The sequence below is a fragment of the Hyperolius riggenbachi genome, chromosome 8 (genome assembly GCF_040937935.1).
Source record: "Hyperolius riggenbachi isolate aHypRig1 chromosome 8, aHypRig1.pri, whole genome shotgun sequence".
In the NCBI taxonomy this organism is placed as follows: domain Eukaryota; kingdom Metazoa; phylum Chordata; class Amphibia; order Anura; family Hyperoliidae; genus Hyperolius; species Hyperolius riggenbachi.
Window position 1 is genome coordinate 81,417,179 of NC_090653.1, and position 18,108 is coordinate 81,435,286.

An 18,108-nucleotide genomic window follows, 5' to 3' on the forward strand; every position below is an offset into this window, starting at 1 on the left:
AGTTCGAGAGGATGCCGTCCACCTTATGTTAGCTGAATTTCCCTATAAAATTTCCTGCTGGGACCCCTAAAGTAGACTAGCACCAACTTATGAGCACATCTGTATACTTGCACAAAGATGCAATGCGGAAATAGACGTATCTCACTGCATCTTGTAAATACCATGTTGGCACCTTTTGCTATTAAAAAAATGCAAACTGAAATATTACATTTAACACTACTGCCACACAGGCCTGTCAAATGTCGCTATCCTGGGGCCAGCAATCCATCCATCTTGTTCATTATTCTGGACTTTATATATATGCATTATTTGATACGGAGTGCTCCAGAGTACTTCATTTGCTTTAGGACATGCATGTCAAACTCCGGCCCGTGGGCCAAATTTGGCCCTCAGAGCCATTAAAATTGGCCCTCAAGTGGTTTCCCCACTATGCATTATGTTTGGCCCACTCTACACCACCAGGGAAGCTATACTGGAGGTGAAGCCCTAGAACACCAGGGAAGCTATATGGTGAGGTAGGGGGAAAAGCACTAAACACTAGGAAACTGTAAAGGGGGGTCTCTAGACACCAGGGAACTGTATAGAGGAAGGAGGACCACTAGACACCAGAGAACTTTATAAGGGAGGAAGATGGACAGTAGACATTGAAGTTGGCCCGCACCTAGGTCTCAGTGTACAATTTCAGCCCGCAGCTAGGTCCCGTTGTACAATTTCGGCCCACTTTGTATTTGAGTTTGACACCCCTGCTTTAGGGTCAGACCAGTACGCAAATACCTACCATATGTATGTAGAGCTAGGTCCACAAAGTGGTTCATGTATTTACACGTGGTCCATACCATTTGGCACTGATGGTCAAGTGCTAATAACCAGTATGCAAAACGTAATCGCAACTTAAAAAATACAGCATTAGCAAACACGATATCATTTGAATCCCTTTTTTAAATGCCGTAGGTCCCAATAAATTAAATAAAAGAAGTGATTTTTTTTTTATCTCAGTACTGATTTTATAACAATGAAGTTCTTAAAAGTGTCATAGAAATAATGGCACTTTTTTCTTTATAAATAAGATCCTTTGTAGATACACACAAATAACAGGTTATGGTGAAAGATAGTACAGTAGAGTCTTGGTTATCCGGCACCGACGGGGATAAGCTGATGCCGGATAATTGTGCTTTCTGGTTGCTCAAAACTTAATGGTAAAAAAAAATAGGCCCAGCTAATACAGTACTATACCCTACTCTATATACATATCGTGAACTCTGTATTAAATGTTAAAACACAGTTATTTAAACTACATTAACCTTAAGGAAGCCATGGAACCCAGTCTTTAGCACAGCAGAGCCCACAAACAGACTAAAGGTGGCCACTAACTGTCCAATTTCTAGCAAAAAATCGTTTGAGCGATCAGAAATTCTGATCGGATTTGTTGTAAATAATCTCAGTTGATGGTGGGCACAACGATTACAAATTTTGTCAAACCAAAATGTGGATTTTCTTGTTGGTTGTGATAAATAGGAAGCAAAGATTGGTTCGTTGATGGCGTAGTGAAATATTTTTCGTCCAATCAGAATGATCATCCGATCTGATCGCTCGAATGATTTTTCGCTAGAAATTGGACCATTAGTGGCCACCTTTAGAAGTTGGCCTTCACCACTGTGAGTACTGCTGACGATTTGTGCTGGTTGGTTGAGACTTCTGATTACTTGAGTTCTGGATAATTTGAACTCTAATGCACCTCACATGTCCTTATACTGTAAAACATACACCTCACCAGCACTCAGACTAGGTCTTCCAGCTACCGTATATAATATAATACATATAGTAATGTTATAAAATAACATAACCTGGCCTAACAATTTCTGACAGCAGATAGAAATCACTTCTCTCCAATCTTCTTTCACATGACGCCCAGGAAGAGTAAACACTGAAACCAGAGCGGCCATCTTTGTTGTGACCACTCGGTGACGCCATTTGCGTGAGATCCTCAGCCTGGACGCGCAGTGAAGCCAGGACGGCCACCTTTACTTGGGAAAACTTCTCTGATGACGCCACGGCGCTGGTAGCGTAGTCTGGGCAGGAGCTGTATGTGAAGCCGGAACGGCCATCTTGCAGCATCAAGGAGAGCTAGAGGAAGACGGTAGACAGGCCGGGCCCCGGGGCCGGAGGAGGAGGAGAGGGCCCTGGATAGCCGACTACACGGGGAAACATGTCGGAGACTTACGGTGAGGAGCAGGAGGGACTGTCGCAGCTGCTGTGGGGAAAGCTGGTGGTGTCGTGAGGAGGAAGTGCATGGCAGGTGATAGCAGTGATGCAGGATGACAGATGATAGTCCTGCTACAGGGGGTGACGTATCACATGACATCATCCATGCGAACGGTGTGATGTAGGTTGACAGGCGAAGTAGAATGTGGGGTGAATGGAGGGGGGGGGGGGGGGGGGTAGGTAATGCTAATGGAGAAGGTAAGGTCAGGGATGTGTGGTGACAGATGTTATTAGGGATAGGTTGCTGATGATATCAGTGGTTACGCTGTGGGGTGACAGGTGGTGTTGGAGGTGCAGGATGTGAGGTGACCTGTTATCAGGGTTGTGCAATGTGGGGGTGACAGGTGATGTCAGGCGAAAGTGTTGCAGGACGTGAGGTGACAGGCGAAAGCGGTGCAGGACATGAGGTGACAGGCGAAAGCGGTGCAGGACGTGAGGTGACAGGCGAAAGCGGTGCAGGACGTGAGGTGACAGGCGAAAGCGGTGCAGGACGTGAGGTGACAGGCGAAAGCGGTGCAGGACGTGAGGTGACAGGCGAAAGCGGTGCAGGACGTGAGGTGACAGGCGAAAGCGGTGCAGGACGTGAGGTGACAGGCGTAAGAGGTGCAGTACGTGAAGTGACAGGCGTAAGCGGTGCAGTACGTGAAGTGACAGGCGTAAGTGGTGCAGGACGTGAGGTGACAGGCGTAAGCGGTGCAGGACGTGAGGTGACAGGCGTAAGCGGTGCAGGACGTGAGGTGACAGACGTAAGCGGTGCAGGACGTGAGGTGACGGGCGAAAGCGGTGCAGGACGTGAGGTTACGGGCGTAAGCGGTGCAGGACGTGAGGTGACGGGCGTAAGCGGTGCAGGACGTGAGGTGACGGGCGTAAGCGGTGCAGGACGTGAGGTGACGGGCGTAAGCGGTGCAGGACGTGAGGTGACGGGCGTAAGCGGTGCAGGACGTGAGGTGACGGGCGTAAGCGGTGCAGGACGTGAGGTGACGGGCGTAAGCGGTGCAGGACGTGAGGTGACGGGCGTAAGCGGTGCAGGACGTGAGGTGACGGGCGTAAGCGGTGCAGGACGTGAGGTGACGGGCGTAAGCGGTGCAGGACGTGAGGTGACGGGCGTAAGCGGTGCAGGACGTGAGGTGACGGGCGTAAGCGGTGCAGGACGTGAGGTGACGGGCGTAAGCGGTGCAGGACGTGAGGTGACGGGCGTAAGCGGTGCAGGACGTGAGGTGTCAGGCGTAAGCGGTGCAGGACGTGAGGTGTCAGGCGTAAGCGGTGCAGGTTGTGAGGTGACAGATGTAAGCGGTGCAGGTTGTGAGGTGACAGGCGTAAGCGGTGCTGGATTTGAGGGGACAGGCGTAAGCGGTGCTGGATTTGAGGGGACAGGCGTAAGTGGTGGTGCTGGATTTGAGGCGACAGGCGTAAGTGGTGCAGGATGTGAGGTGACAGGCGTAAGTGGTGCAGGATGTGAGGTGACAGGCGTAAGTGGTGCAGGATGTGAGGTGACAGGTGTAAGCGGTGCAAAACGTGAGGTGACAGACTTAAGCGCTGCAGGATGGGAGGTGACAGGTGTAGGCGGTGCAGAACATAAGGTGACAGGCATAAGCGTGTGCAGGACATGAGGTGACAGGCGTAAGCGATGCAGGACGTAAGGTGACAAGTATAAGCAATGCAGGAAGTGAGGTGATGGGCGTAAGTGGTGCAGGATGTTAGTTGACAGACGTAAGCTGAGCAGGATGTGGCGTGACAGGTGTTGTCATGGATGCAGGATGTAGCTTGAAAGGCGTTGTCATGGGTGCAGGATTTGGTGTGACAAGCATTGTCATGGGTGCAGGATTTGGTGTGACAAGCATTGTCATGGGTGCAGGATTTGGTGTGACAAGCATTGTCATGGGTGCAGGATTTGGTGTGACAAGCATTGTCATGGGTGCAGGATTTGGTGTGACAAGCATTGTCATGGGTGCAGGATTTGGTGTGACAAGCATTGTCATGGGTGCAGGATTTGGTGTGACAAGCATTGTCATGGGTGCAGGATTTGGTGTGACAAGCATTGTCATGGGTGCAGGATTTGGTGTGACAAGCATTGTCATGGGTGCAGGATTTGGTGTGACAAGCATTGTCATGGGTGCAGGATTTGGTGTGACAAGCATTGTCATGGGTGCAGGATTTGGTGTGACAAGCATACTGCTGCCAGACTGCTAACCAACCAACCCCGTCACTGCCACATAATGCCAGTCCTGCATTCCCTTCACTGGCTACCTATAGAATGGAGGGTCCTATTCAAGATCGGCCTACTGACATTTAAATCCCTGAATAATCTAGGCCCTGGATACTTGAAAGATATGTTACAGCTGCGTAGCAATCCCCGCATTCTCAGATCCACAGGTTCTAATAATCTAGTCATACCCAGAGTCCACTTGGAAACTTTTGGTCCCAGAGCCTTCTGTCATGCTGCCCCTATGTTTTGGAACTCCTTACCTCAACAGATCAGGACAGCCCCATCCCTGGATGTGTTTAAATCCAGACTGAAAACCCACCTGTTCAGTCTGGCATTTGCAGAAATATAACTTTTGTTGTGTGAATACTTCATCCTACTAATTACTGAATCTGAGAGAGCCTAAGCGCTTTGAGTCCTATGGGAGAAAAGCGCTATAGAAATGTTATTGTATTGTATTATTGTATTGTCATGGGTGCAGGATTTGGTGTGACAAGCATTGTCATGGGTGCAGGATGTGAAATAACAGGCGTTGTCAGCGATGCAGGATGTGAGGTGACAGGAGTTGTCATGGATGTGGGATGACCAGCAATATCCGGGGTGTGGGGTGACAGGTGTTTTCAGGGGTGCCAGGATATGGGATGACAGGTGTTGTCAGGGATTTGGTGTGTCAGTAATGTTGGTTGATAGGTGTCGTCGAGGATACTGGGTGACAGGTGTCATCAGGGATGAGGGGTGACAGGTGTCAGGAAAAGTTAGTGGGCTAGCAGAGAACATCAGTGGTATGCAGGTGCTGGGCTGGCTGAGGATATCAGTAGTGTGTTTGAGTGGTATGCAAGGGGTGGGCTTGCAGGTGATGTAAGTGACAATTTAGGGTGGCAAATCATTTAGAGTAGCAGGAAGTGGGCTATAGGTGGTGGCATTGATGATGTAGGGTGACTGGCATTATCAGTGGTTTGGGAGGTGGGCTGACAGGTGATGTCCGTAGTACTCAGGAGGAGGGCAGCCAAGTGGTATTTGTTGAGGATTTCTCACAAATAGTGTTAGGGCTGGTTTCCACTACAAAATGCAAAGCACACAGGAATAATGCAAACAATTTTTTTCTGTTCTCTTGTCCTGTAATGTTTGGTGAAGTTGCAGAGAACTATTCAATTGCATTGAAAGGGACAGAAACATAATAGCACCAAAATGCATTGTTTTTGCATTTTGCTAGGAACTTCACGGCGCTAGTGGGAACAGAATGCCACAATTTCTGCTGTAATGAAAACATGGTGTGAATTGGCGGTGATGGATATCAGTGGTGCTGGAGCTGGATGTCAATAGTGCGCAGGCCGTGGGCTGACGGGTGGTGTTCGTGGATAAGGATGCAGGGAGGCGGGTGATGCCAGCGGTGCAGAATACTGTTGAAACGTGGTGTGAATGGGAGGTAACTGGTGATTTTAACGCAAAATGACAGCTCACGTGAATGACTGGTAATGGCGTTTTACTGATGACTGGATGGCGATGTTTATATGGTGGAGGATCGATGGAAACTGACAAGTGATATTAGCAATGCAGGATGGCGGATATGTTTGGGGTGGCAAGTGATATTATCTCTGTAGGATGTCCGTGTACAGATTGGGGCTAACTGGTAATGACTTCAGTGATCGTTAATAAGTTATGTGGAAGGTGACGATTGATATTATGGATGCAGGATGTCAATTTGTGAATCACAAACTACGATAAACCTTATGCTAGGTACACACAATGAGATTTTCTGGCAGATTTACCGTCAGATCGATTACTTCCAACATGTCAGATCTTATTTTCGATCAATTTTTCCATAGAAGTAAACGGAAAATTGATCGGAAATGAAATCAGACATGTTGGAAATAATCGATCTGACAGAATCTGCTAAAAAAAATCTCATCATGTGTACCTAGCATTAAAAATTGAGATTTAGGGCTCGTTCACATCATAGGCGTTTCCATGCACATTTCGGCACCGTGTATGCGACATGCAAGAATGTCAGGAGTGCATAGACGGCACTTTTGCTGTTCCGATCGTGTGCGCTGCACACTAGGGCGGTGTGCTATTGCACTGCTGCATGCATTTTTGGGGGGGGTTAATCGCAGTGCTGACCTATTTACTGTAGTGACACCTCACAGATGGTGTGTGATCATGCGCGTTCCAACACGATTGCACGGCCAATCTGCGTCGATGTGAATAAACTCTTATAGTAATATCTTTCACTAGCAGTCAAGTGATGTCCAGCTTGAGGGAAAGCTGTGCCGTGGTACAATTTACTTCTTAAAAAAGGACCACATTATAAAATAAGCACATGTAGAGTAAAAGTATAGCTGAGCTCAGTGCTTCCTTCAGCAAATTATCAATCTGTAATATGAAGTGTAAATGTACTGTATTGCCCCTGTTGGTGCAGAGGAGGTCAGTCAGGAACCATAAGCTGAGGCTTTACTCAGTAGGGCAAAGGGCAATATCTGGAATGCAGAATCCCAATCAGCATTCATCCACTTTGCAGATTCAATAAATCTGCTCTGGGTCACTGTACTGTGCTTTACGTTCTTTACTCTAAGTATTCTGTCTTATTTATGTTTCCTTACAATAAAGCGCACAGCTGCCCAGCCGGAATGCATCGCTCCCATTGCAGTTTCTACACAGCTTATTTGTTGTAAGGTAGCTGTGCTAAATCTCTTAGCAGGATGCTTATGGAGTAACCTGGATCCATAGTGCAGATATTGCATTATTGATTTTGCTCTTAGAAGATTGCCTGAAAAGCCCCCATTGTCTGCAAATGGCAGCTGTACAAATCTCTGTGCTGTGTCTACATATTAAAGCACAACTAAATCCAAATTTAAGCAAGGAAAATTGTCTAAGCAACAAATGTTGATTATCTACATTTTTTTTACAGCGGACTCAAACCAAACATTTTTTTTATTCAAAATATTTAGTTGCACCACTCTGACACATACAAAGATAAATAAACACTCCTTTAAGCCTATGAGCATTCTAGTGCATGCTTTTCACCCTTCTCTTTTCATAACTAGGGTTATACAGGTGGCAGCCATTACTTCTGAGATTAGGAGGAGGTTTTAGATCATGGGTGTGTTTGTCAGCAGCTACCCTCCCTCACAGGGGCATCGTCTATGTGAAATCTCAGACAAGCTGAGATCACCTCCCCTGTGACATCATCAGTAGCAGCCTGTGTTTTGTTTTTTATCTCCTCCAGCAGTTTGCCGGGAAAATCCCGGCAATATGAAAGGAAGGGAGGGGTTCCTCCAATAAATGTAAAATATTTTATATTTGTCATCATGCAGCTGAAAAAAGGTAGCTATTTATTATTATAATTTAGAAAATAGATTTTATTTCTGAAATCTTGTATTTTTAATTTGGGTCCACTTTAAGTATTCATTCTTAGTATTTACCTGTTCACCTTCAAAACATGTACTACCTACAGCTGTGCATTGATCTTTGCAGGCTTAAAGTCCAACCAAAGGCTAAAAGAAAAGCTCTAGCTCTGTTCACATCGAAGGGGCGCACCAATAGCCAACCCAAGTGGACAGTGCAGTCTCCAGTTGTGCTTTGTTGTCCTGGTTGGAGTCCAGAGCAGATGCGTTTCCACCACAGGCTTCTGTGAGAAATGCATCCGCTGTCTAGATTGATCATGCAAATTGGATTTTTGCGTCAGTTATTACAACGGATCCAACAAAACATCATTTGTGGAATGACAGGTGTGAACAGATCCAATAAATAACATAGGATCCGTTCGACTGTCATTTTTTACAATCCAGCAAAACGGGAAAAAAGTTGTCCGTTTTGCGCTACAGTGTGGACAGAGCCTGACTATTTCCCATAGTCCAATGGTATACGGCTTCTTCCCCTCACAGGCATCTGTCTGAATGTTATTTCCCATAGTGCAGTGGTGTATGGCTACAATGTTTGAGTATGGCGAAACGACCCACTGGCAGCTGAACCGGCCCTTAATAACCATTAGAGATTATTTGAAGTGGCATCTTGTACATGAGTGCTCTACAATATTCCTTTCTGTGGAGGTGAAGCTGAAATCTCACCAGACCGCAGCTACAGTAATTCCCGGGGGGTCGGGGGGGGGGGGGGGGGAATAGCGGCAGAGATCCACCCTGCGGAAGTGCTGGATGGGAGTCCAACTACCCATAGAGACAGCTGCACACACTTTAGAATTTATATTTCTAGAGCATCCATGTAGTTTATGTATCCAGACATGAAGGCAGACCATAGATTCCAAGTTCTGGAAAACAACTGCTGTGAGGCTTTCTCTTATTTCCTCAGAGCAAAATCACTACCGTATGTTTGCATTATTGATCAGCATCTACTATTACAGCGTAACATAATTTTTCACTGAGGAGAATAACAATAGTGCCTAGATCAGCTAGAAGCATAGCATGGATTTCAGCTAGCTGTGTGCAGACTTGCGAGCTGATGACACAATCTGATCTAGACAGGAAGTGGTAAGTAGGAGTGATTTGTTGCATATTCATGAAAAAATAAACTAAAATTACATCAACGAAAGCTGGCTGCAGGCTGTAATGCAAAGCTCATTTGTATTAACGTTCAATTACAAAATAGTTTTAATCAGATGTTGTAATTTATTTTAGCAGTCAAGTCTTGTACCGTGTCAACCAACAGGAAGTTTCGAATCAGAATTATACCCTTTATGGGCTGACTGTAAAAGATACAGAGAATTAGGCGGGGAGCCACTAGAGCGATTTTGGCAGCATTTTGTGTCACCGACAATCGCTGGCGATTCCAAAAAATGCTTTGCCAATGTATGTAAATGGTGTGGTACCCACTAGTGCGATTAGGGTGAGTCGCCATTGCAGGACATGCAGGATTGTGAGCTTGTTTGCGCTCAATGGTATGTGTAGAAGTGCTGCAAAATCACTCTGAAAAGCGATTTGGGGGCAGAGCATTTTGATTTTTTAAATAGAGTTAATTATACTTACTCAGTGTCCTGAGGTCTGGCTTCCGCCAGCAGTAGAGCTCAAAGACGCTTCTCTGATTGATTCTAGAGAAACACCTATGACCTCTTCTACTGGGGGCGGGACTACGAACAGAAGCTAATCAGAAGCGCTGTTTGAGGGAAACGCAATCAGCCAATGAATTGCTGCACACATCGCTTAAAGGGGAACTGAAGTAAGAGGTATACAGAGGCTGCCATGTTTATTTCCTTTTAATCAATACCAGTTGCCTGGCAGCCCTGCTGATCTATTTCTCTGCAGTAGTATCCAAATAACACCAGAAACAAGCATGCAGCTAGTCTTGTCAGATCGGACTTTAAAGTCTGAAACGCCTGATCTGCTGCATGCTTGCTCAGGGGCTATGGCTAATAGTATTAGAGGCAGAGGATCATCAGGGCTGCCAGGCAACTGGTATTGCTTAAAAGGAAATAAACATGGCAGCCTCCATATATCTCTCTCTTCAGTTGTCCTTTAAGTGATTTAAAAGCACTGCAGCGGTTCCTAGTGGGTTCCAGGCCTGACTCTTGCTTGCACAACTTGGGACTCAAACCCTCAAACCCAAGTGCCACAGAGTCTAGCGAGGCTTTTGAAAGGGGGGGTGAGCCACGCATGTGTTTGGCTTCCGGAGTGCAAGGTGAGGAGAAGAACAATAAGCTGGTAGGCATCATCGCTTAAAGGTGGCTATACTTCTAGCAATTTGGCTGTATGATCGTCCATTCCAGAGAATCGAGTGTGTTCCAGTATGCCCAATCAATGAAAAGTGGCCGAAATGCTGAATCAGCCAACTTTGTCAATCGAGCAGGATGGAAGGTAGATGACACAGGTATCGGCTACGATTCATATATTCATACTGTATCAATCTTTGCATTCAGAGTACGGTTGTTGTCATACCGGTATATCGCGGTTTGATTGTGCATGGTAATCATGCCATGCACAATCTCGTCTTACCGGTTTTCGCAGGGCGATGTAGTGGTGGGGATGCGATGTAGCAGCAGGCGCACGAACAACGGCGGTGATAAATAAATACTCACTAGCCGGTAGGTCCTGCACGCTGTACTGGCTTCGCTGTACCGCCCCCATGGGCGCTGTTACAAGGAAATTGAACACAAGAACAGGAAGTAGAATGAAGCCAGTACAGCGTGCAGGACCTGTCGACAAGTGAGTATTTATCACCGCTGCATCCCCCCTCCCTTCCCCCCTGCTCTCTATATAGTGGGCACCTATCCTACCTACACCTATCTCTGGCTACCTATGCTGCAGCCACCTATCCTGCCTAAACCTATCCCTGGCTACCTGTGCTGTGGCCACCTACTACTGGCTACACCTATCCCTGGCTACCTATGCTGCAGCCACCTATCCTGCCTACACCTATCCCTGGCTACCTATGCTGCGGCCACCTACTACTGGCTACACCTATCCCTGGCTATCTATGCTGCAGCCACCTATCCTGCCTACACCTATCCCTGGCTATCTATGCTGCAACCACCTATCCTGCCTACACCTATCCCTGGCTATCCATGCTGCAACCACCTATCCTGCCTACACCTATCCCTGGCTATCTATGCTGCAGCCACCTATCCTGCCTACACCTATCCCTGGCTATCTATGCTGCAGCCACCTATCCTGCCTACACCTATCCCTGGCTACCTGTGCTGCGGCCACCTACTACTGGCTACACCTATCCCTGGCTACCTATGCTGCGGCCACCTACTACTGGCTACACCTATCCCTTGCTACCTATGCTGCGGCCTCCTACTACCGGCTACACCTATTCCTGGCTACCTATGCTGCTGCCACCTAAACCGCCGTCTATTTAGTCTTTACAGTGCTGTGATCTACAGCAGCGCTGTACTTGGGGATAGCCGTGTGACCCGGCTGTCCCCCTGGGATGCAGGAGAGCAATCAAGTCTCATTGGCTGAAGCCTATGACAGCCGATCACTGTCATAGGCTGGCAGGGGGAGGGAGGGACTGTCCCCCTGGGATGCAGGAGAGTAATCAAATCTCATTGGCTGAAGCCTATGACAGCCGATCGCTTTAAAAAAAAAAAAAAGTAAAAAATAAACAAACAATCCTGGGAGCGATCAGAGCCCACCAACAGAAAGCTCTGTTGGTGGGCAGAAAAGGGGGGGGGGGAATCACTTATGTGCTGAGTTTTACGGCCCTGCAGAGAGGCCTTATAGCTGCCGTGGTCTAATATGTAAAAAAATGGCCTGGTCACTAGGGGGGTTTAAGCCCGTGGCCCTTACGTGGTTAATGGGGGGGGGGGGGGGAGAGAGTCCAAATAATTGTATAATACTGTCATTCTGTGGTATTTTTATTAGACTGTTATACTGTGGAATTTCATACCATTGCATCCCTAATTCAAAGCATGGAGGCAAAACATCAGTCAGATGGATGAGTGAAGGCAAATCGCATAGGAGGAGGGATGAATTTCTCGTAGTATGGAATGTCAGCGTGCCATTACTCGCAACCGCTGCCTTATGCTTGTGTCTGTAAATGAAAAAGATCTCTCCATACTTTTTATGTTTGTTTGTTCAAGAAAATCGCTTTATGACGTGTAGTAGGTCCATTCATTTACTATTTAGCAGCCAGTACTAAAAGCACCGCTCAGTTGGAAGCCTCTGGATGATCCATAGGCTTCCCAAATCCTTGCTGTTGAAGTTAACAAAGGATTGTTAGAGAAAGCATCATTGTAGTAGAAGAAGCCACTCCACTGGCTCAAACATATTTGTAGATTTATTAAGCAACTCAATGTACATTTTATGGGTACACAGGCCCTTCCTCAGGTGGATTTGTGCATCCGTAACCTATACTGTGCCTGAGATGCTCAATAAAGTTTAAAGGGATACTGTAGGGGGGTCGGGGGAAAATGAGCTGAACTTACCTGGGGCTTCTAATGGTCGCCCGCAGACATCCTGTGCCCGCGCAGCCACTCACCGATGTTCTGGCCCGCCTCCAGTTCACTTCTGGAATTTCTGACTTTAAAGTCAGAAAACCACTGCGCCTGCATTGCCGTGTCTTTGATCCCGCTGATGTCATCAAGAGCGCACAGCGCAGACCCAGTATGGTCTGTGTCTGCGCGGTACACTCCTGGTGACATCAGCGGGAGCGAGGACACGGCAACGCAGGCGCAGTGGTTTTCTGACTTTAAAGTCAGAAATTCCAGAAGTGAACTTGAGGCGGGGCCAGAGCATCGGTGACTGGCTGCACGGACACAGGATGTCTGCGGGGGACCATTAGAAGCCCCGGGTAAGTTTAGCTCATTTTCCCCCGACCCCCCCCCTACAGTATCCCTTTAAGCCTGTTGAATGCCGCCTTATTCTGCTTACTGTATTGGAACTCTACGGGTTGCAGGAGTGTTTTACCTGCAGGGGACGTTGCTCTGGCTCTTGCTACCAAGGATTTCACTGGGTAAGGGCTCGTTTTCACTTTTGCGGTGCCTAATCGCCTGCATTCCACCGCGGACGAAATCGCATGCGGGTGTGATCCCGCATGCGGTTTTGCCGCGATTTCGCATGCGATTCCACATAGGTAAGGGTATGTGCCAATTTAACCATGTCACTGCCTGTGTAAATTAACATTACACCTATGCGAAATCGCATGCGACTTCGCGGCAAAAACCGCATGCTCAACCCGCATGCGGTTTCCCTATTAAAAGCATTAGTGGCGATTCGCGTGCATTCCTCTCGCTCGTGAAATCTGACGGCTCTGCACAAAAAAAACGCTCCCGCAGCCGCACAAGTGGAAACAGCCCCATCCACTTGCATTGCCTATGCGAATCCGCATGCAGACACCGCATGCAGATTCGCTATAGTGGAAACGAGCCCTCAGAGGTGTAATTGCTGCCGGGAGATCGGACATGTCATAAATTATCTATCGAGTCATCTATCTGCGGCAGAAACGAACCGTGTATTCCCAGGCTGCGCGCGCATCTCCTGTTAGTAGGCGGAGCGGCTTTTGCCGCTCGGGAGACTGCTAGATGGAAAAAACACCGTCTAATTACATTGTACAGCGCTGTGATCTGCAGCAGCGCTGTACTGGGGACAGCCGTGTGACACGGCTGTCCCCTCCTTACTTTTGGCGGTGATCGGCTGTCATAGGCTGAAGCCTATGACAGCTGATCACGGGGATTGGCTGGCGGAGGGAGGGAGGGGGGAATATGTGAACATAATAAATAAAAAAAAAACAGGCATTTTTAATTTAAAAAAAAAACAAACAAACACATAAAAATAAACAAACATTCTAGGGGCAATCTGACCCCACCAACAGGGAGCTCTGTTGGTGGGGAGAAAAGGGGGGAGGAATCACTTGTGTGCTGTGTTGTGCGGCCCTGCAGCTTGGCCTTAAAGAGGATCTGTAACATCAAAAGATCCCCTGGGGGGTACTCACCTCGGGTGGGGGAAGCATCCGGATCCTAATGAGGCTTCTCACGCCGTCCTCCGTCCCTCAGGGGTCTCGCTGCAGCCCTCCGAGAATAATGACGTCAATATTTACCTTCCTGGCTCCTGCGCAGGCACTCTGACGGCTGTCGGCTCCGAACTACACGGAAATACCCGATCGCCGTCGGTTCTGCTCTACTGCGCAGGCGCAAGTTTTCGGCGCCTGCGCAGTAGAGCGGACCCGACTGAGATCGGGTATTTCCGTGTAGTTCGGAGCCGAGAGCAGCCACAGCGCCCCCGCTGGAGCCAGCAAAGGTAAATATTGAACTGACAGTCGGCTCTGTCGCCGGCTGTTCGGAGGGCTGCAGCGAGACCCCCGTGGGACAGAGGACGGCGTGGGAAGCCTCATTAGGATCCAGAGGCTTCCCCCACCCGAGGTGAGTACCCCCCAGGTGATCTTTTTGACGTTACAGAGTCTCTTTAAAGCTGCAGTGGCCTATTAACAGAAAAATGGCCTGGTCACTAGGGGGGTTTAACACTGTGGTCCTCAAGTGATTAAACAGATTTGTATAGAAAACCAGGGCTGTGGAGTTGGAGTCGGGGCAATTTTGGGCACCCGGAGTCGGAGTCGTGGTTTCAGAAACTGAGGAGTCGGAGTCGCATGATTTTTGTACAAAATCCACAGCCCTGTTAAGTATTCGACAAAGGAGTCTGAGTCGAGGAGTCGGAGTCTGAGCAATTTTGGGTACCCGGAGTCGGAGTCGTGGTTTCAGAAACTGAGGAGTCGGAGTTGGAGTCGAAAGATTTTTGTACCGACTCCACAGCCCTGGAGAAAACAGTGCATTTATACAGTAACCGGAATGGCTGCAAAAAATGTGTGGGTATGTGAACTGTCTGTTATTAATGGTTTTCTTTTTTTCTTTTGTTTTCATTTCAGACTTTTTGTTCAAGTTCCTGGTTATTGGTAGTGCAGGGACTGGAAAGTCCTGCCTCCTCCACCAATTCATTGAGAGCAAATGTAAGTATCTATTGTTTATATCAACTAAATACTGTATGTACGTGTTTAGCTCTGGACATATCGATGTTCTGAGTCTGGGTTTATTTTAGTATACCAAGTGATTCAGTAAAATTGTACTTCCTGCAAGTGTAGCTTCTGCTCAGCTGTCCTTTCTGGATTCAACACTCTGCATTCTGCATTTCAGACTACAGAGCGGGCAACCTTGTGCACTCTCTGCACCACTCAGCTCCATATTACTTGTCAGTCAAGAAGACTGCTGGGTACAGCAGTGGGCTGTAATGGATCCTTTCACCAGACCAGGTCAAAGAGAACGTGAAGCGAAAAAAAACCCTTATGATATAATGACTTGTATGTGTAGTACGGATAATGAATAGAACATTAGAAGGAAAGAATTTTTATTTTATTTTTTATGACATTGCATCATACTGTTACAGTTGCAGTTTAAACCCCACTCTGTCATTTTAGCTATAAAACAAAGCAGGAAAAAAATAACTATTTGAACTTTTCTTCCATAAAACCTTATCTCTAGCTGTTTCTTGGCTGTTTACCATCCACCATCGGCCACGACCCTCTTCCTCTTCGTGTCCCTGTCCATGTAGGACAGATGCTCCTGCACAGTAGCACAGAGCAGTTCGTATACAGAGAAAAAAGCGAGGAGCAGGACTGCAAGCAATTTTTGACTTTGTCAGAGATTGTTTAGATGTAACCAACCAAAGAAAGAATGAGCCAATTTAACAAACATTGCACCATGATAAGTGCCTCTATGGATGAAAAAACAACCAATAAACAACTGAGAAAAAGGCATGCATATTGGAAAGCATAATAAAAGTCCACAAACAGCCAGCATATAGAAATAATAATCTATCTTTGAGGACAAAAGGACATATTTAAAAACACTTTAAACAAAACCTCTTGAAGAAGCGGATGGAAGTCTTTTTCTCAGTTGTTTGGTAGAGATTGTTTAGCTGGTCGCAGCATGGGAGGGCCGAAGGAAGATGGGGAAACCTCTCTACAGAGGTTTCACCCTACTGAGGTAAGTAGCTATCTTTTTTTTTTTTTTTTTTACTTTAGGTTTACTTTAAATTTCTGTTCCATATGCAAGACGTGCTGTGAGGAAACTCAAATGTTATTGGTCTCAGAGCTATAATTCTACCACTTAGGTGAAGAACCTTCTGGCTTGTGAGTTTGGTTATGAAGCCTTTTCAGATACCTTTGCGGTAAAAAGATCTTAGCACAAAGTGCTTCGCCATTAACCTATCCATCCCATACATTTATTACTGTATTCCTGATGTGTAATGATAAACCCACTGCATCTAAAGAAAACCTTACAGCATTCTCTGCTGTGAGGAAATCTTGCAAGTCTGAGAACCTGATGATGGGCTTAGAAGCCACTGGAAATTCTGATGGGAATGGGGGAGTTTGAACAAATTCAAAGTGACCCTATAGTGAAAGGAGCATGGAGGCTGCTATCTTTTTTCTTAACCCAGAGGTTTTAACCTGAGCATGTTACACCTGGAACACGTATGCTGTCTGGATAGTCAAGACTCTAGTCATAGCATCTGATCTGCATGCTTGTTCTAGTTCAGTGCCTTAGGAAGTATTAAAGGTAAATTAACAGCACAAGAGCAAGGCAAGCAGCACACAAAAAGATGACATCCTGCATACTCCTCTCACTATATGGTCTGTCGTTGTAATGGGAGTGGAGGTTGACTTTTTTCTAAATGCACACAGGTTTCTCAGCAAGAGCTGACAGCTGCTTCAGACACTAAAGGATTATCTCTGCCTTTGCTGCCTTTGGACAGCACTTTCAGAGGTCACAATAATTATCTGGGGTGAAAGACAACACAATACAGGTAATAAGCAGGAAGACACACAATGCCAGATGATGCACTGGAATGGTAGTCCCCAATACAAGTTCACGCTATTTTGTGTGCACAATCCGGTATGATACACAAGGAGGGAGGGCCCTGCCAAAGGCTTACACTCTAAAGGGTGGGAGAGGTGACACGTTTGGGGGGGGGGGGGGGGGCAATAAAACAAGTTGCAGTGCATGTATTTTATGATCCCTCATTTCCATCATCTTTGAGAAGTCTTATAAACTATTCAGCAGCTGTTTCTCTTTTGCCTGGTGATTAAGCCTTGTATACAAATTGAAAGGATGGCGGCTGATCATGACTCTGCCAATAGAGCGCGTCCTAGTGGCTGCAGCTCTGGCGCTTTGAGTCCGCCAGGAGAAAAGTGCGATATAAATGTTCTGTGTCTGTCTGTTAGTGTGGGTACAGCCGCTTCCCTGATGCTTTGGCCAGCGATTAGCCTGGCAGATCCACTCTGTTAAGCGCGTTGTTCTCCTCCTTCAACCCGCCCACTCTGTGACTATCCTTGCGTGCCTCTCTGTCGGCCCTCCTCCTCCATGCATAGCAACAGCTATTCTGGAAGCTAAAAACGTGTCTATACTGTCTTGTCTCTGCTCTGTCGCCCAAGGGATTGAGTTCCATTCGCTCCCTCTTGAGAAGCAGTCCTGGTGTGTATAAGGCTAATTATGCAACAGCAATTGACTTCCTTTATAAGGGCTCATTCTTCACTCAAACCCTTGCCAGAATATTCAATGGCTAATACTCTTGAATTGCTGAGTTTCTGGACAACTCTGTTTCTGACCTGTATGTCCTGAATCAACTATGTAGTTATGTTGCCTGAGGATTCTGTCCTGTTTGTTATTTAGCATACTTCTGTACATATTATTTGTTTTTAGTTAGAATTCTGGTGTTTGCTTTGTCAATATTGTTACCCTTCTTCAAGTAGTGTTTGACTACAATGTGAAATACTACTTTAACAACAAAATACTGCTGCAAAGCAGTGGTCAAGGCCAAGGTAATAAACGTTTGAGCAAAATGTAGAGCAGGTGTCCAGATCAAGGCTGCACCTGTTTTGCACTAGATTTGCGTCAAATTTTCTTGCACAGGTTCTGATTTAAAAAAAAACAACAAAAAACATTATCCCAGGATTGATCTTTATCCCTATCAGTAGCTGATTCCCCCTTTCCCATTAAAAATATTTACCTTTTCTCGAATAGATCATCAGGGGGTCTGTATGGCTGATATTGTGGTGAAACCCCTCCCACAGGGTGATGTCATGACCAAGGTCCTGACAGTTAGCGCTCTGAACATTGTTGCATTGTGGGAAATAACAGCTTTTCCAATTGTCAAGCAAGCAGTATCTCCCCTTGTGCATAGAACTCTCAGCAACGAACATTC

The 18,108-nt window shown here is 46.7% G+C and overlaps 1 protein-coding gene across 1 annotated transcript in view; it reads left to right on the plus strand.

Moving 5' to 3' along the window:
- The first annotated feature begins 1,994 nt into the window (after window positions 1-1,994).
- The window catches only part of RAB4B (RAB4B, member RAS oncogene family), a 55,027-nt gene continuing 38,913 nt past the window's right edge, over window positions 1,995-18,108 (plus strand). Inside the window, exons 1-2 of the mRNA XM_068250797.1 lie at window positions 1,995-2,222; window positions 14,777-14,857. Coding sequence (XP_068106898.1) covers window positions 2,207-2,222; window positions 14,777-14,857 — 97 coding nt within the window. The 5' untranslated portion in view covers window positions 1,995-2,206. The remainder of the gene's footprint in view (window positions 2,223-14,776; window positions 14,858-18,108) is intronic.